We start from the raw sequence: 24,227 nt of genomic DNA, 5'->3' as shown, positions 1-24,227 counted from the left end.
ATGGGGATCTCCCCTCCACAGATAAACACAGCCCAGTGAAGCCAGGATGTTGCCTGTTACTAATAAAATTCCCTGGCAGAACATTATATGCACCCATCTCCCACAGTAGCATCCTTTCCATGGATGGGAGTGTGTGAATAAAGTGATAAAGGAATACAAGTTGCCAAAGAGGGGAAAAAAAGTTTTACAATTCCAAGATGTTTTGTGTATGTCCTATAATAAAGAGTGATTTCACTCACTGCTCTGGATATTTGTTCACTCAGTTGTAGAAGCAGAAGTAGCGATTCTGTTTCTCCTTGGAGGTGTAAAAACGTAGCAGAGTATACAACCGCTTATAGGCCTTCAGTACAACAGCTCTGTTCAAAGGTGCAAACCTGTCACAGCGTCAGCAGCCACCTCAGTAAATTCAGTGAGGTTCATATGCTGCTGATGCTGCGCTAGCAGAAGGATTATTTTTATGTATTCTAATCTCGTCCTCACGTTGGGTTAAAACATTGACCGATCTTCTCAGGTGTCTCCATGACAGCTGCAGCTCACCAACTTTCTTTTCTTTTCATAAAAAAGTAATTCTTTTTCGATGCTCTCAGCTGGTCTCCTTTCTTGTCTTCCTCCTCTGTCTTTTGCTCATAAAACCCAACATTCCCAGTAAATGATTCATTAGATGCTTCAGCGCACACTTGCCTCATCACTCACTTTAGTCGGCTGCCAAGTGCCCCATTTCCCCGTTTGTTTACACCAACGAAAAGTGCTCCAGCTTTGCTTCACTGCCGCAGCGGAGAGGAGCTTCTCAGGCCACACACAGTGACACCCAGGACCTACTCTTATATACACTGAGTTCATTTAAAAACTCCCTGGCTGCTGCGCAGGTTTAATGATGAACTCGGTTCAGAAGCTACGATGGCAGTAATCGTAATATCTCGCCAGAATAAGAGGACTCTTTATCATGATTCTTTTAGACACCTCCATTGACCTACCTAAACAATCAGGTGCTTTCATAAGAGGCGACCTTTTATGCACCTAAATTCTGTTGCTGTTTAAGGAAGCTTAGGTGTAATTAGTCCCTGCTGTTAAAGTTTATCTCTACACAGAGCACGACTTTAGAATGTAAAAACGGTGTCTGGGGATTGCCCAGCCAGACGTGACCATGTGAATCAAAGTTCTCTTTGATCTATTTTCATCTGTAGTTTTAGGATTTAAAACTATACTGGATCATCTTTTCCTAGTATACACTCTTCACTCCTATTTTTTTTGAAAAAATTTCAGTATGTCATTAACACAGAACTGCGGGCAAAAGCCAAACCAACTCACTAAATCTCTTTAATTGCACTGCTCTTTTTTTTTTTTGGCTAAGTAGCTGTTTTGATGTTTTAGTTGATGTGTGTATATTGATGTCATTGCTGCTTCTTTTATGACTGGTTTAAATACACGTTTTTATACCAATTCCTTTTGATACTCCGTGATTATCTGCATTCTGTTATAATGCATTAAATGCAGACGATCAATCATTATGGTGTACTTCAGTAATCAATAGTGGTCAGTCTAAGCTGTTATTGACATAGAAGGGAAATGCCACTGATCCGTGTGAGCATGCTGAACTGCAGCCAACCAACAGAAGATTCTTACAGCAGATCCACCCTGCAGGCAAACGTAGGTGAAGTGGCTGATGGTGTGAAACAACAGCACTGGTGTTCTGTTTGGGCCTTAAAGGCAGAGGAATGAGACAGTGTAATTGAAATTGTTAGACATGAAACTTTCTTGGTTAACGCTAAATCATGTAGCTCCATTTTGTTCTTTGATCTCTTTTCTGCACTCTTACTTCAGATATACATCTATTCGCTCTCTTTCTCTCTTCTCAAGAAAAAAAAAGATAAAATAAGCGGGGATTGGAGGGTCAGCCAGAATAAACATTTTTTTTGTCATTCCGGCAAATGAAACACCTGGTGCTGGTAAATGCAGAGGACATATTTCACATTGCCTTGACATTTAGAATTAATGCAGCATCAAATTGTTTTAAAAATGGGGACAGACACTACCTAGAGTAAATCATACGCCCCCCTTTTATTAAAGTTTGCCTCAGAATTTATGCTTTGAATCTGACAGGATAGCCTGCACAGAGTCGACAAATGAGACTTGGGAGTAGGATGAGGGTCTCACGCCGAAACAGTTCTCAGACAACATGTTGTAATGTGAACAGGAAGTTTAGATTCAGCCACTGAAGCTGCAGCTTTTTCTCGATTATTTCCCCCTATTTTCTTTTTTCCTTTTAGATAATTATTTCTCAGTATTTGCTGTTGCAACTGGGGTAATGGAAGAATTTCTCTAACTCTCAAACGCTATCACAAACACATCAGATACACATAGTTGATATGATGAAAAGGAAGAAAATTCTGTTTGCCTGTAAAACTGTAAATGAGATGGGAAGATTTGGTTTGTGTTTGCAGAGCTGATGTTTTGAGCGTAGAGCAGAGGACACTAGATTTGACGCACTGGATTTGATTCTTGATCTGTGATTCAGAGTAGCTGACCACTGTGTTCAAGCGTCAAACTATGATGGTGATCGTTGACTTAAGGGTTTACTCCACAGTGTCACAGCTGACGACCAGAAATCCTTTTTCTGTCCAACAATAGGTGATTGAACAGATTATTGCAAAGAAAAGTAATGTAATTGCTTATTAAAGTACAGGATTTTTAACCTACATACCTCTTTCTGTCCCCGCAGATCTATTGTCTATGTCACTGATAAGCTTTTGACGACAGCATTGCACTTTGTTTAGCTGGCAGCGCCTTGCCTATGAGCAGGGAGCTGTATACAGCATCTTGTGTGCTGTGTTGTGGTGTCTGCTGACTTCTGTGTACAGCCTGTGGTTCATTCCATAAATATCTGTGGCCTCTGTGATGTTATTCTCAGGCCCTCCACTCTGTGAGAAGATTGTACCACAACACTTGTATTCGTCGGCCTGCAGTTAGAGGTTTAGGGAGATTAGGAGGGAGAAAACCCCAGCCTGGGCCCAGCTATACATTTTATGGCCATTTATGCATATGACTCCAATGTAGTGTGCAAAAAAGGGGAGAAGATAGAGAGAAGGGAGTATTAGGACTCACCACAAGGGAATCAAACAAGTAAACCACAACTTATTTTCCTCCTCTTTTTTTGGCACAGTGAGATAGTGATGCTGGCCCGTTTGTCTTAGGAACAAACACTTTGGTCTTAATAAAGTTTGAACAGCTATCCAGTCAATTTGTTATAGAATTGTTCCAATGGGATACATTGTTATTATTTTGGGTAAAGTTGCCAAAACTGTCCCTTTAGTCTAGAATCCATGTATTTGTTTCCTGAACTGTTTATGCATCTTATTCAGATTAAGATAATTTTAAACTTGTTACTTTTTAAATCAAAGGGTTCAGCATTTACCAGAAACAAAATATCAACTCTGTGAACAAGATATCTGAGGATAAGTAAGATGTGTTTCTGCAGGGTTTGAATTAAACAAAAATAATATAATATAAACTCCTTATAAAGAATAAACGCTAAAAGTATGCAGTGTATGTCACTGTACTTCCCCAAACACCCAAAATGAGCTCATTAAACCCTTCCATTTTATTTTTCATTATAAAGCTGAAACAGCCATACAGATACAACGGGATCATTTTTTCCTCTCATCTGTCTGCATCTTTGTGTTGGAAGCAACATGGATTTCTGCATGCTTTGTTCAGTGGCACTGAAGGTGACAGACCTTAATGCAGAGCTTCCCGGAAACTGTTCATGTGTTTTGGCATATTGCTGTCAGTCAGCTCGGGATGCATGCTGACAGAGGCAAGAGGGATCATGCCTCAGCTGTCCTTCACTCATAAAGGGCCTGATCCAGGGGTTGACCGCATGACCACAGGGATCCAACCTCAGTGATTGTGTGTGTGTGTGCGAATGGCTCATCCTGAAGCAGGATATTAGGGTTCTAAGAATACACCCTGCCTCGGAAGCTCTGTGCTCAACTGCAGCGTGCGATATACACATTCTAGTTCTGGTGTGTGTGTGTGCCTGAAAATGTGCATTCGCAGTCAAACCCCAGCCTTGTGCATAATTGTGTTTTAGTTCCTTTTCTGCCTGCTCATGACATGTTGATGTTCTAGCATCCTGCGTGGTTGGTTTGAAGCTGTCATTTTAATGACAATGAGACTCAGACTGGCCAGTCACACAGCAGTAGCAGGGGCCAGGTGGACTATCAGGGGAATAGAAATACAGTATTGACAGTCAGTGTGTCTCCACTTTGTCTAGTTTCTTTTTCCTCCATAAAATTAACACAGAAATAGCTGAACTTGAGCCATGTGTCGAGATACACAAAGAGGTTTCACAAAGTGCATTTGGAGGACGAGTTATAGCCCCTTTTTTCTTATAGCAGTGAAGCTACATGTAGCTGTAGTGTTGTTACAATTATCAGTAGTTTACTTCCATAATAGAATAGTTTCTGAAATCCACTTTTATAATTGTGGTGCTCATTAGGTTTACAACATAATGTGGCCACCAGATTGTAAACATTTACACACATTTGCTTTTTTCTAATGATTCACCCATGTATATCTGCACACGTGTATGTGTGTGGTCAGTAGTCTCCCGCCAAAGTTATCAATGGGCTACATAGTCGAACATCACACCAGAGCAGAACCAACTGAAGTACAACAGAGGGGAAAAAAAGAAGTCGACCTCGAGAAAGAAGGAATGTGCAGATGCTTTCAAATGTCCATGTGTGAAGCCACAAGCTCTGCTGCGGCTCTGGGAAGCCAGTAAGAAACCAGTGGCATAATTGCCTAATGCTTGTGTAACAAGAGGCACATTACAACCCCAGGAGGCCCAGCTAGACTTGAAAGAACAAGAAGCTGGCACTAAAGTGGGCTTAGATTTGTCTTCCTCCTCCCAGTCTTTACCAGTTTTTAAAGTCCTTACTGCTTGGAATAGTTTATTTTAATGTATATAATGTAAACTAATGTGTTTAATTACTGCCCCTACAACTCTATTTTCACTTTGATTTTAGAAGGAGAACATTTCTTTTTAAATAAACAAATTCAGTGTTTTATGTGGTCCTGAGTTATGTTCATGTGAGCATGTGTGCATGTGTGTATATATCTATATCTCTCTATATATAGATATAGATATATTCCCAGCATATGAACACAGGTCTTTAGCTTAACGATCTGTTTCACTTAGAGAGGCCATTGAGTTATTATGAATGTTTACATACATCACTTGTGTTCTGCATGAATCAGATATCAGACACAGTAGATTAGATTCCCGAGGCTGCCGTGGACACTTTGCTGTGCGTATTTGGTTGAACTCACCCCAGAATTTATTCATGGGATCAAAATGGGCCAGTTTTACAGCTAGTGTTGTGTGTGAGAACGTCAGTCATGTTACTTTAGCTGCAGGTTTGAGGGAAATGTGAAGCCATCATATAGACAACTTTGGTGTGTGGTCCCCTGTCTTCCCTCTATAACTTACCACACACCCGTGTACACACACACACATGCACAACAGCCCTCCAATCAGCACCCCACCCATGTCAATTTATCATCGCACTGCTCTTGTTACGCACGTTACCGGGGCAAAAATTATTAACTGAAGCAAATATGCTTTGCTCCATATTTTTATGCTGAAATGAAATGTCCAACTGTTGGCAAAGCCTCCCCTTCATTCCTCTGTAATGAAGATGAGCCAGTGTTTAAAGCAATCTTGTCCTCCCTTGATTTGTATTCCATCTCCTCTTCTTAAATCTAAGCAGGGATTTTAAGAGTGGGATTGTTTTTTCAGGTCTCGCATTATCTGCAGTCAGTAATGGGCTGGTATTGTTAGTTTTTAAAAGCTTCAAAATAGTTTTTAAGCAGAAGAAGGTTTTTCTTGAAGGATGATATCAGCTGGAGATATTCAGCTATACATATGTATACATATACACAGACACACACATATTTGAAACACAAAAACATCCAATACACAAATTTGCCAAGTCATCTCAAATAGCATTTATTGAAGCTTTTCCTACTTCTCCTTAGTCTCTCCTTTTCCTCTGCACTGTTCTTGCTGCAGCATTCCATATATCCTCCCCCTTCCCCATTATTTCTTCCCATGTGCTTCTCTCTCCTCTAATCTCCCACTTCTCTGCAGGATGTTGTTGTACATTTTCTACATTTGCCCTCGTCTGTTCCTCACTTTCCACTTTACTTCTTGTTGCGCCCTCTCGTCTGTCTCTCTCTGGTCAGCTCACAGGATGCTTTAGAGCATTTCCTGCCACCAGGGCGACAGGAAAGAGGCACAGTGAACCTCTGTTTGATGTGCCATCTCCTTTAATTCTTTACACCTGGACTTCTTTTCTGCACAGATTTTCTGCTCAACAGAAGCACTACTTGTTCCACTCCTTCCTTCCTTCCTTCCTTCCTAAACCATCCCTCACTCCATTTTTTCATTCTCTCCCCGCAGCCTCTGACTGCACAGCATGCTATTTGTCCAATATGTTTTTCAGATATCAACGGAGTCACAGGGGGCTGTTGTGTTAGCATCAGATCTTTTTCATCTCTTAATTCCCCGTTTTTTTGTTGTTGTTTTTTAAAAAAAAGCAGCCCTGTCCAGTTACTAGCTTGACTCAGACACTGCTTAAGATCTACTTTGCATGTTTTTGATTGTAATCTCCCCCTCTCTGCTACTTTTTTTATTATTACTATGTGTTTCTTTTCCCGTTGTTTTTTTCCCCCTATTCAACGTTCTCTGTGCCTGCAGCTGTTTAGGATGTCGGCATGGCGGTCAGAAGCTTTGGCATTGTGTTGTTTGAATGCCATATTTTCACAGCACTGCCTGTTTAGAGTTGTGGTTTGTCAGGAGCCTGGCCTGCAGGGGCCACTTCCTTCTCACTGTTCTGGAGTCACTGTACCAAAACACTGACTGGCAAGAGAGGAGAGGGGAGAGTGAAGGAGGCTATTAAAAGACAAAAAAGTGACTTTGTTGGGAACTGTGTAAAGAAAACATGTGAAACATGTTTTCAAACAAGAAGAAGTGAAAGACTGAACAGAGATGAGATGTTGCAAGTTTTTGATTTTCTATTCATTCTGTACTTGTATGAGTTAAATATTTCTACTCAGTCTGTGTATCACACAACAGTTTCATCTTTCTTTCCCATCCTTTTGGGTTTTTTCCCCATTTTATGTTTCTCAAGTCGTGCGTGTTCTTCGTCCTGGAACAAGGTCTTTGCCACCAAACAGACAGAAACGACTCATCTCGTGCTGATTCTTAGAGAACACTGTCACTGCACATGTACAGTATGGTGGGTCCAGATGCGAATGATTGAACACAGCCTTTATTATAGTTCTGTGAAACGCTATTTCAGCACTCTGTTAGTTGATACAGGGGATCCCAGCAATACTTAACCTAGTAACACCTTGACTTTCCCTACACTGACAACTCAAAATGACTCAAAAAGTCCAGGAGTACTCTCCCCTTGTGTGATTCCCTCAGTTAGCGAGGGAAAAGGCGAAATCTCCCATATAGAAATGTCACTTTGTGTAAATACTCTTGGAGGTCTGGATGAATTTGAGATCCGCTTCAGAATTATAAACATTGGCTCCACAGTCATTCGCAGAGGAGGAAGAATTAGCTGATGTAGGAAGCATGTGTGCCCCAGATTATTGTAATTATTTTATGCTGTTTTTCCTTGCTGACATAAAAGTATTTGGATACTATCTCACGAGAAAGCAGTTGCAGTGTTGCAGTCCTGGGCAGCACCAGAGGCTTTTAAGCTGCTCTCGTATTCTCAAAGTCCGAGCCGTCTCTCCTTTAAGCTTGCGATTTAGACATACGTTTTTAATTCCTTTATGTGTGGCGCTTCCAGCAGCAAGTTGTTGTATTTTGTTTCATTCTGCCTTTTGTTTGCTGGAAAGAAATTTGAATTAGAACAAAATGTTGTTTAAGGTCGAGGCAAACGTCAGTGAGAAGGACCTACTGTTTTAGTTATCCAATTACATGTTTGTTCAGCCTGTCTGCTTAACCTGTAGCATACGTTAACCTAATCAAATATGGCCATCATTTCCCTGACTTTGTTTAGGAAAGTTTTTGCTCTTTGTCTGAAGAAGGATAGGGCCTTGATATGTAATCTGGCTGCTTTAAACATTTGTCAGAATTCAATAATTGCTGTAAACACAGTGTAATCAACTTCAAAGGCTCTGCCAGAGAGACTCGTTTTCACAGATAAAAACGAGCATCTTCAAAAATACACACAACACAACTGTTTCTGTACTAATGTGAACCAGCTTGGCAATACTGAACCACTTAATCAATATCAAGTGGAAAAAAACAGTAGTGGTTCATGCAGTTGGATCCATAAAATGAGCTTAATTTTACAGCTCCATAAAACACTCTTTTTGCCGGAGCACGACTTCTTTATGTGCAGGAGTAAACTTCGATTTTGGATGCTTATCGTGTGCCTATGTGTCTGAACGCTGTGCTGTGTAACATTCGTACAGTTTTGTGAGAGACTTCTTGGTTTTCTGCTTCTTGTCTGTGTTGATGGTGTGTGCAGTGGCTGTGGTCTTGAAGTATTTCTGCTCAGTATGCATCACTGCTTCACCTATTTTACTTACAACTGCACTGGCTTAGGTCCCGAGTCATTCTAAATCCTTTATATATCAAAGGGGTTTCAGACACTTCGGGCTTTGTCAGTCAGACCTACTGAACACACAGGGGTTGCCAGAGACCTGTAGCAAGCTTTGGATCAGGAATCTTCCTCCTTCCAAGTTTTCCAATAATTGGTGTAAAAGTAACACCGAGGTGTGGGCCTGTTTTTCTTTAACTTGATGAAGATGATTGCACGTAAGGGTAAGCCAGATTCTTAACCACCCCTGCCATGTTCTCTGCTGCATCCAGTTATGAATAATCTATTCCGTGCATGTGTTTAGCGATTAATTAGAGATAAGGCCTCTCAAATTAAAATGGTGGTGGGATTACGTCACTTTGAAAATTGCTTGGTGGGGACACAAATCTGGTTTCAATCTGAGGTCTGAGGAAGTAAGCAAGGCATTCCCTTCACACCTCGGCATCAGGGACCCACTGCTGAAACTCAGCCTGACATGTTTTATAAAAGCAGTATTATGTCCATTTTCAGAGCAGATAGGAAGCATATCAAATCTGTTACTGCTAAGAGAGGAAGTGATTTCACAAGCACTGGCCCATTCCGATTTGTGGGAGAAATTGTAGGGTTGTCCCTTTGTGACACGTAGACTCTCAAACACACACAAATGCAATTATTACCAGCGTCAGCTTCGAGCGTGTATTGCTGGAAAGGATCTGAGATGGACTAATATGCACACAGGTCTGCAGGTTCAGTTGTTGAGGATCCAAGGACCCTTTTCAACTAGATCCTTTGCAGATGTACCTGCTGTAGGAAGCAATCCAATGAGAAGTCATTGCCCTTAAAAAGTCACTGAATTACTGTCCATGTTACCCAGGAATGCTCCGTGCTTGGAGCTAGCAGCAGAAGCGACAGAGGAGCAGAGTTAAAGCTAAACAGACCAGGCAAGCTATGTGTCTGTTTGCGTGTGTGCATGCGTGCGTGCGTGCGGCCATAACTAAGGCGAAGCAGAACAGGAGCAGTGGGGTTGAGGACGACATCTGTGCATTTCAATAAATGGCCCTTGCAGTGCTATTAGCCAGGACAAACTGCAGAGTACTTTAGACTGAAAGTTTGGAGGTGCATCAAAGTTCTGACTGATGTGTAGCCAAGGATATGCAATAAGTACGTCTTTAAAAATACTTTTGATATAATGTGTTAATAAATGAGTCAGTATCCACCATGTGACTGTAGAAAACTTATTGAGCTGTATAGTAAATCTTAGAATATAACAAAAGATTAGCAGTTTCATTTGTGCAGTCACTGAATGTGTGTGTGAATTCCATGAAATGCACATCTGCTGAAGCCAAAAGAAATATCTGTTCAGTCTTAATGCATGGCTTGTTTTTTGTTTTGTTTTTTTTCTGCAACATGGAGATCTGATGCAAGAATCCGATTATGAATTACGAGCGTGATGAGCCTATAAATTACACCGGCCAGACTGTCATGTTTAACATGCCATCGTGGAGAGCACATGTTATCCAGTGACTTTTACGCCTAACGCAGACTGTTTATAACGTTATAACTTCTCTGACATGTAAACTGCATGGGAGATAAATGACTTCTGTAATTATGATATGTTGAAATCAAAGTGCAAACACTGACTTTTAGTATACACCATGTCATTGTAAACAGAGGCCCGTCTTCAGTAGTGCTTTCTCTTAACGTCTTACCATTGCGTACCGCTGTCATGAGGGTGGTTTGAGCTCGAACTAAGCCCAGCTTGTATTGTATATAGAAGTAATAGTTTCCTCCTAAGATTTTGTGTAAATATGATATAATTGGTCGAGTATGAGTGTCTTTAAAGTGCAATCAACGTAATGAATAACATGCTTCTGTTGGGAGTAGCAGGGGAGATGAGTAATGCTGCTGGGCTAAAATAAAAAAGAATAGATTGAGTTTTTGTCATGGAAGTTTGTCAGTACATCAAAGCCAATACACAATTCAGGAAAGCAGCAATTTCTGTTTATTGTGTACTGTGCCAGTGAGAAAAAAAAATCAGTCAACTAAAGATTGGATTTGTTGTACTTGGCTAAAAAGTAAGTATTTTGTTTTTGCCAACTGTGACAAATTAGGTGCATTGTTTTGGTTTTGTTGTCTTGGATATTTTGTTTCTCGCGACTGTGTTCGACTCCTTTTGAAAAAGCTCCAGTCATCAAAAATCATTTTAGTAGCAGTGTCATTAAAGTCCTTCGGTGACTGCGTCTTAGATTCTGCTGACTTGCTTTATTCCACAACATCATTTTCCCCTCGTGCTCTGAGAGCTACTCGGCATTCTAGTTCGGAGCCTTAATTACTATAATTGGTAGATGCAAATTAAGAGCAATTGGACTTGACTGGGGTCATAAATCCACACCTCAGAAGTTGCCGAATTTCTGGCAATTCAGAGCAGACCACCGTAGGCAGGGGTGCTTAACTTACTAAGTAATTGCTGGTTTCATGAATCATAATGCTTATGAATTCCCCCTCGGCACACACACAAGCCCAGTGGGACTCCGCTTAAAGCCGATGGGAGTCGTGGCAAGCTGATTGTGGAGCTCGGCAGCTCTCCATGACAGAAATACCACGGAGGAGCTGCTGGGTGCTAATGGTGTTTGACCGATAACATTTGGAGGCAGGGAGAGAGATGATCAAAACCTCAACTGAACACTTGCTTTTTTTTTTAATAATTCATGGATGAGTGATAGTATTCGTGCTGGTGTCAGAAAAACAGTTTGCCTCTTGGATGTTACTTTAGCGTTTGGAAGAATGGTTAAGCCCAAGTGAAAAAACACACCGAAGCATGCAGTGTTTCTATTTCATGTGTAGCATGTGTTCCTTCACTTTAAATATACTGCTCAAAACCTAGTACTTGGAAAACTTGTGAACATCTGTTTACAAGCCTAATTTAGCTTGACTTTGCCGAATTAAGCTTGAGATCTCAATGAAATTTCTACTCAGTATGTATGTTTTATCAGGAGAGCAGAAGCAGGGCCTCATCTCTCTCAGCACACACACCCATATTCCTATTTACATATAAACCTGCCTCTGTTGAGCATGGAAGTAGACATGTATTGCATGTGATTGTTGGGGAAATGGAGTGAAACACAGGTCTGGGGTTGAGGGTTCAGATTGCGGGTTTCAGAGTGACGAGATCCAGAAGCCAGTGACGCTTGGTATTACCCCGGTGCTTCCTGGCCCTCTGGCCCTGGGCCAGGGATGGGAATTGGGAATCTGTAGCTAGGGGTTGAGAGAGGAAGGTGAGAGACCGTTCAAAGCCATGGGCCACGATGCACCCTGCCCCAAAGGATCCTGGGCAAGCGGCTTCAGCGCAGCCCACAGTTCCCACATTCCTAGCATTGGGCCATGAGCCTGAACCAGATCCCACTGTGGTTTGTTTTACAACCTTGAACCACAGCTGGCCTTCAAGCCCTCACTATGGTAATTCCACTTTTGCTCTTTTTCAGTAATCTTTTTACTTATTCACCCCTTTGCCTAGCTTAACGATTCTTCATCCCTATAGCATTATATTTATGTATTTTACTTTTATTCTTACAACGCACTTTCTCGTCTCGTGCAAGCTTACATCAAAGTCACTCGTAGTTTATCAGTATATACGTTACATAACGTGCATAATAACCGTTTTTATATATTTGCCCGTAAAGTTATTTCATGAATCCCATTGCCAAATCTGCTTCACGTTAAGCACTCTGTCCTCCCACACGTCCACTTAACACAAATCATGACCGATGTTCCGCCCAGCACATGCATAGACCCAAAGAATGCTAAACAGAGGAACAGAAAATGCACTTAATCGCCCATTTTTATTAATTTATCCGAGTATCTCCTGTAAAAGGCATTTGGAACATCGTTTTCTTCTTCTTCTCAGTGATGAAGTATCAGTGAACATCTTATTCCAAGTCCTGCATTTTGGATACTAAACACTGCCATGGCTTTGCTATTTTGTCTGCTGTTTCCCACTGAAGGGCTTGCATTGGGTGGAGGGTTTGATTTTGGGCCATAATAAAGTTGGACCGGGGCCTTCATATTTCAGCTCTGATGCAAAATCGGCCCAGTGGCTTTTTGGACTCAAATTGGGTTTAAATAGTGTCAGAAGAGGGAGAGATGTTTTTTAAAATAATAGCCATGAACGCTGTGAAACAGAACATGCTTATTGCAGAGCTTTTGATCCATTTTTATAAATAGCAGAATTTTGTCGTAAAAAATAATGTTTCTGTGGTCTTTTCCTGCAATTAAAATAAGGTTGGCCGAGGAACAAGGGCAAAACTAAGTACTTGTGCTTGAGAAAAATGCCCCTCCCCTCCATGCCTTCCTCCCTCTCTCTTCCCTGCCCTCCTCATCTGTGAAAGCATGTCATTTATGACTTGTTATTTTCATTTTCCTCTAGATTTTCTGCGTGGTAGTGGCAAGCAGATGTCTGATAATGGGATGTGAGACAGAGCAGAAGGGTGTGTTCCACCTGCCTCTCTCTGCACGCTTTCAGTCGGTCCGTTATACTGTGGGCAGAGTGAATGTCATGCTTTCCCAAAGCATTCCCCGACTCCTCTTGGCCAAGCAGTGTGGTCTTCACATTACCAATCAAATATGTCAAACCACCAGTGTTTTCCCCCCACATGTACAACAAGAAAATCTGGCTTCAATTATTATTGCACCCCAAGGGGAACTTCCAAAATTCCTCCCCTCCTCATTTGTCAGAAATGAAGCTCTCTCGTTTCCTGCGATTTGCTGAAATATGTCTTTTGATATTAAATCACACCGGTTTCCACTGGCTGCATGACCAAGACAAATGTTTATCATATTTATTTATGTCACTGAAGATGACCCTGCAGCTCGGCGATGTAGAGGCTTGGCTGCAGACGCTCATGTTATGTTGATTATGAGTAATAGTCTCCTAAATAAGCTAACGTTAGGAGATAATTTGGAAAGCATATGAGGTAACTGTGGTTTTCTTTAATGTGAAAAATACAGTTTAGGCACGGGGAGGGTGATGGAGGTACTGTTACAAAAACCCTAATGAATCTAGACTGACACATCCCACCCAAATGTTACAGAGCCCTTGGTTTGATTTATATTATACTTTGTTGATAAATGTGGTTCCAAATGTTGATTAAGGATCTGTTTCACTTGTTTGTATGTCAACAAATCCAAGTAAATCCAGTTATACACCTCTGATCTCTCATTGCCATTGTTTTTGTACTTGGTGCTTATTGTCATAACATCACGCTCTGGTAGAGACCTTTCCAGAGCCGCTAAGCAGGGGAAACGCTATATGAAAATTGCCATTGACGTTGCCGAAACAAATAAAACTACTCATGCTGCTGCTACATCTGTAGCCATTTTAAGCTCTTATTTATACCATTTAAGCTCTCATTTGAATTCACCAGCACAAATAAACATATCATAATGAACCAAAAGCCCTGATGTCATATACAGATGTTGAATTTTGATTATTCCTTTTGCCTCATGAATTCGTCAGGATCTTGTCTCTCAAAGGCAAAATAGATGACATCACTTTTTCTTGGCGCTGACGGGACAGTCTTTGCTCACTTGACTGTAGCAGTTTGACTACAAACACAGCGCTGCCCACTCCTGACATATCTCTACATCTCCTCTACCACATTACAGTTGGTGTACACTGTACAAGTCCTGTGTTTCTGGAGACGGAAACAGCAGGCCAAAGGCAGTAAGAGCCACTCTCCAGACTACCGTGCTGTCCAGCCAGGGTTTAAACAATGTTTACTGCCAGTGATAAGCTGGCATAAATCAAAACTTTATAAAAGGCAAATGATTTCACCTGAGGCCTGTAGAGGGTTTTTTTTATCTGAGGTCTGGCTGCACAATTCGTTGGGCTTACATTTAGTCATAAATCATCCCGTAAGAAAAATGTGCTACTAAACCACTGAAAAAGCAGAAAGAAGCAGTCAGTAGTGGTTAGGGCCTAGAGCCAGAACATCTTTACTGGTTCACTACAACAGACTACCTGGCGTACCCCTAGGCTCACGTACTTTATCGTAACCAAGCATATAAAGTACAGCCTGACACAACCGAACCTCTATAATAATAAATAAAGTCATATTTTTTGCATTTAGTTTATTTGGCATCGGCACCTGCTTGTTGAATCTAATGCAAAGTATATTGCACAGGTGAAATTAAACTTAATTGCATTTAATGTGTCTTACTCTTTCCTTCTTACATGATGACTTACTGAACATCCAAACCTCAAAGTAGCCCTAATATGAATACTGACTCAAACTTTTTTTTCATTCAGTCGTGCATTGAACCTTGGCATCCTTCGTGACCCGGGCTCAGAGGTGGAGGATCGTCAATACCAGATCGATCTTCAGTCTATCAACATTGGGACTGCTCAGTGGGAACAGCTTAAACCAGAAAAGGAGGGAAGCAAAGGAGCTACATCAGCAGAGAGTGAGAGGAGCTCCCAGAACCCTGCGCTGGAGTGGAACATGGCTAGCAGGTCAGGAGCCACTTGGATGTTTCATGAGTTGCTGTGGCGAATTTAATTCTGTCTTGTGTGTGTATCACAGGTAGATGTCTCTGTACCAATTACTTTTTTTAATTGACTGATCACACTTCTCACATTTTTGATCCAGAGGTGATCACTCCTATATCCCTTTGTAATCCCACTAGGAGGAAATTAATCTATGTTTTATTGATAGTATCAAAGATCAAATATTGACCTAATTTACCCATCAAGGGCTTGACCTCTTCTTGTCTTGGACCTTTGATTCAGATAAGAAAAATAATAGAAACCTCATGAAAAGCAGCTGAGATGATTCTTTTTCCAGGATAACCAAATGAGCAGCATTTGTGTACAAATTAAACCAAAGTAAAAAAAACCCAAAAAGCAAACTGCATGAACAACCATGATGACAAAATTATAGATGGTTGGTAAACATGGGAAGAATATATATGCATAGGTCAAGTCTGATGAAGTTGCCTACAAATATGTGGCTTTTAAAAAAAATAATGTTTTACTAGTGTTTCTGATCTTTGTTTTTTTACTATTTTCATTTCTGGTTTCTGGTTTGAATCTTACTGGTTTTAAATTTCATATTTTCACCCCAGTCAGGTAGGTGCATGTGTGGGTGTATGTGTTTAATCTGCTAAGAAAGTCTTGTAATTTATATCATTCGTCTTGATGTCACTGCACCGTGTAGTTATTGAGTTAGCTCCCTATCATGCAGCCTCTCCATGCACGCTCATAATTACAAGTCCTGTCACTTTTTTCTTAGACTCGGGAGCTAAAACAAGCATGAGTCTAACAGCCTGTTTGGCCCCACATCCTTTTTTCTGCTCATGTTTTGAGAGGGAACAGGACCAAAAATCACAAAATCATAGGCAAAGGTTCCAGATTTGTTCCCTGTCAACTAAAAATAAGCCTCATGGAAGAATGCAGTGCAAAATCAACACGGGCCTGATTGAGACCGAGTGGTCTCAGGTCATCGGGACTTGCTGGCTGAGATACACACACCTTTCACACATAGATGGGCACACTTTCCAATGCAGACACAAGCAAACAGTCATACATACTCATTAGGAATATTTTTGTTGTCTTTATTGTATTTCTTACACACAGAGACAGTATGATTGTCTTGGAAGAAGACTTTTCCAAGACAATCATACTGTCTTGGAAAACATGATAGTGATGCTCAGCCCTCAGCTCTCAGACCTCCAATAAGACGTTTTTATTGTGACAGCCAGACTTATTTCATGGGAGCTCTGTTCTTTCAGTTTCTTCCTGAAAGGCATCTTGCCGCACTTTCTCATAAAAGCAAGCACTGCTTGATTTTATGTGCTTCCTTTGTAGGGCTGTTCGATATAACGATATATATCGGATGACGATATAAAAACGTCTATCGTTTCATTTTATGCTATAGTTTGTTTCGTGGTGTCGCAAAATAAACTGTTTACGGCAATATTTTTTCATCGTTTTGATGGTCACTGTAGTTGCTATTTCTCATATGTTTAATATAACGACACTACAGACGGACAAGCGCCTGTTTTTATGCGTTGTGGTTAGCAACAACGACGGTAACAGCATCGCGTGTCCGCTTGTTTATGTTCCACATAAACCTTTCACAATAAAGCTCAAGATCCTGTTGAGACTTTTCAAAATAAACTGAATCACGTGAAAGAGCAGATTATTTACGGATGAGAATTAAAAAAGAGCCGCCAGGTGCTAAAAAATAAACCTTAGACTCAAACGTTAGAACAGGCTTTTCCCCGCAGCACGCCGTGTAATAAATACTCACAAAGAAAACTGCGGCCGTTACAACTTATGTCTAGAAATGTATCATGCATCTGTTAAAACACTCGACTCCAGCTACATGACGCCCAGCTGGAAACACTTCCCGCAAGTCGAGCTGCCCGAGATTCACAGAATTTACAGAAAATGTTACATTTTTGTGATTTATGTCGTTATCGGGACGATAGAATTCTTATATCGGGATATGAGATTTTGGTCATATCGCACAGCCCTATTCCTTTGGTTTGTGCTTTTCAGTATATTATTACTACTTCTACACCCCCATGCTACAGTGTTGTTTGGCCTGTTTGTGCTGTTGGCAAACAGATATACTAAATCACAATGGCAAAGTAAAAATATTGGGGTGAATGTTGTTTATATCTTAAAAATGGGTCATTTTAGCCTTTTGCTGGGTGACAACTAAGTAATGTGATTTATCATAATATATTATGCATTATTTAACTTTTGTGGATATAAGTGAAATGTTAATGTGAAATTAAAGCAATGGATTATAAGGTATTATAGCGGTATAAATAGTCGGTCAATATGTGGTTGCTAGACAACATGCCATATAATCTGATATACCAATCTAAAAACCATCAAGTACCTAAGATATATCTGTGTTTTCTGTTGTCTGTGCACCAGTTTTTATTCGCTTGTCTCTAATCCTCCAATCCTGGCCAGGTCAGCTGTAAAATAGCTCTTTTAGGTAGTGGACTTGGGCCTATATTTGTCTTACATTCTTACTACTGTGTCAGAGACGCTCACAAGAGCAAGGGGCTTCTGATCTTTAATCCAGTCACATTCTTTCTTTCTTTCACTCAATATGTTTCTCTGCAATGGGCCTAGTGCCAAGTCCACATTGTCTGAAAGGGCAATGAGGTGACATTCTGGGCTCGCACTTTGGGCTCCAGAAGATGCTAAAAATCTTTAGCATAGATTTAGCTGTCGTAAGAGTGGGTCTGGATTTCTGTTTCAAACTTGATGATTGTATGACCTAATATGTAACAGTTCTTTTTGCACTCAAGAGGATTGACACCCACTTTTATGGAGTAAAGGTCACTAAAGTTTGACTCCTGTTTATAATCAGAAGCTCCTAGCTCCTTATCACTGGATTGACTTTCTTCTTTAGCGTAGATTTCTTTTCTGATGTTTCCTCTTTTTCCATTTAACTCCGTAAGATATCGTTTACATAATTAAGGTATACATTTATAGGCAGGTGTGTCTCTATGGTCATGCTGATAAGCTCAAAGCCAGTAGTGGTGTTGGGGTCTCATCCCAGCTCTTCCATTTAACCTTAAAGCAATGTGACTCCCCTCGCTGTAGCAGGAACAGCACTAGAAGCTCGGCGGGGCTTTGGTGCACTGCAGTGTGCTGCGCCTCAGCCTCAGCTACCAACACTACCAAGTCATAGCTGAATGTGTGAGAAAATTCCAGGACACTGAGGAGAGGGGAGCCAAGTTCACAGCTTTACTTGTCTGCTGCAATCATTAACAGAAATACACCACCTTGGTTGTAACAAGTTTTGACACACACCACTTCTAAAGTTCACACCTTTTCCTTTTTCTTTACATTGATACCCTCTCTCTCCCCCCAGCCTTAGACTCACGGTATGTTGATTCTGCTGCTTTTTGGATTTAATTCCAGTAGCGGCTGATCTGCAGTGGCCTCAGTTTGCTTCCTGAGGTTTTGTGAGGAAATTCCAGCACTGTGGATCCACTGACAGGATCTGTCCTCATCACAGTTTGTAGTTGCTGGCTAGGAAAGACCTTGTGTCACAGAGCTGCGAACTCTTCCCATCGCCCCTCCTATCAGTCGCCCAGTGCAGGCTTCCCTTTTGTCCATGCCACTGATATTCCAATTTACTGATTATTCTGCGTCCCACTGAATGAAACAAAAGTCAATCTTTCCATATTTTGTTTTTGTAATGACCCCATTGAAAGGCACGCACACATACACAGAACCACAGGATTCTCCAGCCCACTCAGAGACTTCCATAATACTGGTAAACTGAGCTTCGGGGCTCCTAGCCTTGCTGGTGAATGATAGCACCTGTCCCCTGCAACGAGACGCTCATTGTTTCAATCCCCATCTGAAGGGAGATTAGCCAACACCAATTGGCCTCACAGATCATTTCACCTCTGAATTAGTCCTCCCTCGAACTCCCCACTCAAAGAAATGTGTCAGAAAATAATCCCTTAAGGGCACTGGTAATGCACATTTGTGTAGCAGAAGTGAATATGATATTGTTTCTGGTTAAGAACTGTACTCAAGGCCACCTAGAAACTGGGCCTTTTATAATCCCAGCCAACTATAAATATTGGAAGCTGTACTGCTTGATTGTTTTAATAGCAGCAGATGTGGCAATTAACACCACCTTATAAAGCCCACTTGTATATTTGTTTTACTGCTAACAAATGTTCCCACAAATATGACTTGATTGTGGGAATGAACATTAGTGAAATGGAGAGTTGATATGAGAAGGTTTCAGCTCGTTCGTGTGTATACAATTAAGAGCTGTTCCCAAATGAGACTTGTCAAATAACGTCTCACTCAGTCTCTGTTCAAGCTTGCAACTAAAATGCGTAAAAGAAGAAATGTAAAAAATCTCAGTGATGGCAAAAACCTTGCAGATCGTTTCTACGAGGGGAAGATCAATTTTGAAGTCTCTGTTGTCAAGTTTAGCTTTTCCTCATAATGCTTTGAATCTGAAAACCTAGAACAACCTTGAAATGCATGTTTGCCTGTCAGCACGACAATAAAACTCTGTTGTGAAGACTTTTTGTGGTTTCGACTGTGTGGTGTTGACGTGCCATCCCCAGGCAGATGGGACAGTCTCGCAAAGATTTTTTAAGTGCTAACCATGAAAAGATATTAGTAAACAAAAGGAGGGGAGTTTTAGTGAAGATAAAAGTCCTTTAGGTTTCTGTAAGGTATACAAAAGCTTGAATACATTTTTCATGGTTGAGAACAACAGTAGCAAAATAGTAGTTGATGAGGTGTCTGATCTCTGTACAGCATCCGGAGACACCAGGAGCGCCGGGCCATCCTCACGCCGATCCTGACTGACTTCTCTGTCCGGGTCACTGCTGCTCCAGCTATCATCTTCAGCAAGAACCTGTCCCCTGACAGTGGACAGACAGAGGTGAGCATCCACTCAGCGCTACATGAAATACTGTGCATGAATTATTTCTGTAGAGAGTATTCAGATTTTCTGAATGAAAATGTCTCTGCACTGTAGAAAAGTTAAAATCCCCCGGAACTAGGGAAAATTATATCGAAACGTCAAAGTTTAAGTCTAAGAATAGACAAAGATTCTTCTTGTGCCCTTTGACCGCGACCTGTTACAACTACGACTGCAGCCATTACTCTCACAATCCGTTGCTCATATGAAAATAGACATTGATTATGTGAGATGTCAAAAGTATTTACATTTTCCTCCTAACGTACAGTAACTTACTCATTAGGAATCGGCCGTCCACCATGTAATGGGAGGTTTTTGACCCCGAGAGTTCAAACCTTTCTGCTTATACAGCTGATGTTTTCTGGCACCGCTCTCTGAGACTTCCTGCCTCTTTGATGCCTCATCCGACCACGCTAACGTGCCCCTTGACAATGCATAACAGCTAATCCATAGTTGGTGCTTAGACACACACACACACACACACACACACTCTCTCTCTCTCAATGTGATTTGTGTAACTCCCTCAGATATGGAAACTCAGAGCCAGGAACAACAAAACACAACTTTGAACTAAGTCGTGTAGAACAATTTCTATAATAAAAATCATATTCATTTTGTCTAACCGCTAACTACTGTTAGCAGATTTATGCATGGTTCCCACACAAATGTAAAAGCTATTGCTAATGAATCATTAATGTATTGAATGTATTATAGCAGTATGTGGTTTACATTTGTTCCTCGCCAGGCTATTCTGTAACTGTTATTGTAACCTTAACATGTTCGACCAGTCACTTTGACCGCTAACAGAACTACTAATATTTATAATGTTAATGCACTTCTTATGTTACTATAAATCTAAATGAGAAAAAAGACAGTAGTGACTTTAATTTAAAGCTCAGAATTGACAAAATAAAATTAAAAAACAGTGGCAATACCCTTTGTGGGTTATTGCGCTAGGTCTGCCATGTGTGCGTGTGTGTGGTTCAGTCCACAGTGTTGGTGAGTAATATCCTTTTAGATGTAACCTCCAGCCTGAGTTTTGAACTGCTGGCTGTGGGTGGGACCCCAGAGAGCACAGAGGGAAGAGCGGAAGAAGAGACAGACTTAAGTAAAGATACAAAGATAGTGAGGAGATGGAAAGTAAATAGAAGCGTATACAAGTTACAAAAGATGTTCTCAATGCATTTCCTGTTCTCTCCTCCTACTTCTTCTGTTCATTTTGTCCCCCCCTTTTTTTAACTCCCTTTTTTCTCTAGGAGGTGGTGGTGTGTGGCCACTCTCTGGAGGTTAATGTGACTAGCAGTCTGGATTTCTACCTCAGTATTGCTCAGGTCCACCTCCTTCATCAGCTTCTCAGAGACAACATGGTGGGGATGGACGCTCCAGAGAAAGGCTTTGAGGTACATTATAGTGATGTTCCAGCACTACATACAAAATCAAAACTGTTTAAACTTAAAGATGTTTAAACAGTCAGCCTGTGCAGCAATACACAGTTCTCAGTGCTTCTGTATACCTGAAAGTCCTGTGTCTGTGAGCATAATCTCACACTGCTTGCGATTCTGGATCTCCTCCAGTTTGGTTTCAATTTAACTTAGAGGAGTCAAATCTAGTGAGTGGATTCAGGTGGTTTGCACTGAATCCTCTCCCCGAGATTTCTGAGGACAGCACATGTCAGCACTGGAGGACAGATTTGCAGTGATCGCTCATACCCATGAATGTTAAAGAATGAGCATGCACTTGGTTGGGCTCCTGATCCTGGCCTGGCTCCTTTGGTCCTGTAGACTGTGGGTGAAATCACACCAACTAGTGCTCACATAAACATATGCAACACAGGTCACAGTGACATCAGGTGGAATTTTGACTCACACATTCATGCACAACACAAACGTCTTGGTCCATATGGGCACTTACATACTGACAAACTAAGCTACATACATACATAGTATGGACATTTTAGCTGGAGTAAGGTTATTTGAGTAGTTTAACTATGGTTTCTGTAATACTAAAGCTTTACACTGTCTCTTCAGTGTAACAAACCTGAAGTCATGTGTGACTAACAACTCTTTTTATTTCAGGAACTTCTCCTGTAGATATGTGCTGTGTTGACATTAGCTGGATACTGTACATCTGCTAAAAGATCACTTTGTTGATACAATTATGGCTCAACTTAATTTTTACCCACTAGTCTGCCACAAATTCACATAAAGCCAATTACTAATCATTGAGCAGCGCAATGCTTGTTTGCTCAAAAATCTATCATTATTATTTCCCAATACTGTGCTCTTAACTATTAGCCGTGACTATTTTGGGTGAATCCAACACATTTAAATATTTACTCACTCAGAGCAAGGCTGTTCTCTAATGTGGGCTTAGTTTACTGCGCTCTGCTCAGCTGCAGCTTTCAGGGCCCTTCCTATTGTTTACAGGACAGGGAGCTCCCAGGCGCCATTTGCCCCGTCTGACCGCTTAATGAAGCTTTCTAATGGAACACAATATAAAAATATTTACCAGCTGTGGTGAGGATGGGAGTTGTAGATGAGGGAAGGGGACAGGGGAAAGAAGAACGGGGGTAATGGGATGAAGTGAAGTGAGTTGATAGAGTGATTTTACTGTTATCTCCTCTTAACATTCTTTATGGGACGATGTGTGCTTAAGTGCAATGACTGCGTCAGATGACGCAGATAAAGGCCTCTGTAACCTGAAGTAGGCTTTCTCAGGCAAAATAACAAGTTAAACTTTGTAATCATGTAATCACTGTACAATCTAAAATGGATTAGGACAACTTGGACTAATACAACCCTGTAGAAATGGATAAGAGAAAGGCGCAGTGTGAAGTTTCCTTATTTCTTTTTTGTTCTTCATTTGTTACTTGCACGGTAAGACCATGGGAGGTGCCTGCTGTGCATCTGGTCTTGATTTGGGTGATCTCTGAGCCCTCACCCTTGACTTGTAATGATTCATGGCTTGATTCTGTTGAGGGGCAGCTAACGGCTACAGAGGGTTCATCCAGGTTCAAGGCAGGATGAGAAATTTAAGCAGCTATTCTGGGAGGACTATTGGCAACTGTTTGAAAACTGCAATATGTTATCCACCCCCCCCAAAAAATTGTTAGGGTTCACCCTTCAAGAAGGGTGATTTAAATTGGATTCATCACGGTTTATTTTTTCCATTAATCTCTAAAAGCAATGAAATGTAATGCAACGTAATGTATGATGTAGCATCAGTTTTGCTCAGCTTTGCAACACCTTGGCTCACAGTGCAGTCCTGACATGCACCCGAAACATTCCTCTGTGAATTTGGTTTTCTTGTTGAGCTTCTCCAGCTGGAGGAGATGAGATTCCAAATAATGTTAAGGACACTGTGACAGTAGCCGCTGTGTTTATGTTTTTACCCCCAGGCTTTTTCCTAGTTTATACAAGTTTAGGAGCTGTCAATTTTTTGTGGAAAAATATGCATCCGACTGTTTTTATTACTTTTTTTTTTCATCTGGATTAGGTGAAGTAGAAATTACCCACAAGGTCCAGAATGATGTAATATCAATCACTGCTTTTTGAGAAGTTAGAGCGATGTACTTGTGATGGTTCAGCTTTCATGTTTTTTTCATGTATTTCCACACATGCTTTTTTAAATTCTTTTGGTCACAGTTATTAACCAGGGGAGGCTATTATGACTTTTCTGCTTTTACCTTATTTATGTCATATGCATGATACAGTGTGCCTTACTGTTTTATAGCGGTGACATTACACAGCATAACAGTATCATTAACAGTGAGCTCAGTCAGTGTGTCTTCACCTCTGTGCAGCTGCAGAGCACGGAGGTTATACTGAATAAATGTGGTCTGGCTTTGACTTTTTTGGACATTCTGTAAAACTATTTGTACCTCCATCTATCTCAGTGTCGTAAGTCTTTTGGCAGCTGAGTCTGTCCGGCTGCTTGGCCCTTCAACAGGGAGGTTAGTATGACTTAGACATGATCAGGTCTGGTGTGTACGGATCTACAAAAACCCATTTCACAAGCTGCAGAGCCCTCTAGTGGTGTTTTGAGCTAAGGCATTTAGGCCCCACTCCCACCCCCTGCTAACACATTTCACCCACTGTCATCATAGAATATCAGAAGTACATACCCTGACAGTGTTCAGAGT

The 24,227-nt window shown here is 41.0% G+C and overlaps 1 protein-coding gene across 4 annotated transcripts in view; it reads left to right on the top strand.

Annotated features, from left to right (window-relative positions):
* The window catches only part of vps13b (vacuolar protein sorting 13 homolog B), a 298,568-nt gene that overhangs the window by 176,957 nt on the left and 97,384 nt on the right, over positions 1 to 24,227 (top strand). For all 4 annotated transcript variants that reach the window (XM_084942710.1, XM_084942712.1, XM_084942711.1 and 1 more), the window contains 3 exons: positions 14,908 to 15,111; positions 19,921 to 20,047; positions 21,343 to 21,486. In XM_084942710.1, coding sequence (XP_084798836.1) covers positions 14,908 to 15,111; positions 19,921 to 20,047; positions 21,343 to 21,486 — 475 coding nt within the window. The remainder of the gene's footprint in view (positions 1 to 14,907; positions 15,112 to 19,920; positions 20,048 to 21,342; positions 21,487 to 24,227) is intronic.

The sequence above is a fragment of the Perissodus microlepis genome, chromosome 11 (assembly GCF_051167445.1).
Source record: "Perissodus microlepis isolate ML-2025 ecotype Zambia chromosome 11, ASM5116744v1, whole genome shotgun sequence".
In the NCBI taxonomy this organism is placed as follows: domain Eukaryota; kingdom Metazoa; phylum Chordata; class Actinopteri; order Cichliformes; family Cichlidae; genus Perissodus; species Perissodus microlepis.
The sequence above is the reverse complement of the archived record's forward strand: the minus strand, read 5'-3'. Positions and strand labels throughout refer to the sequence as shown.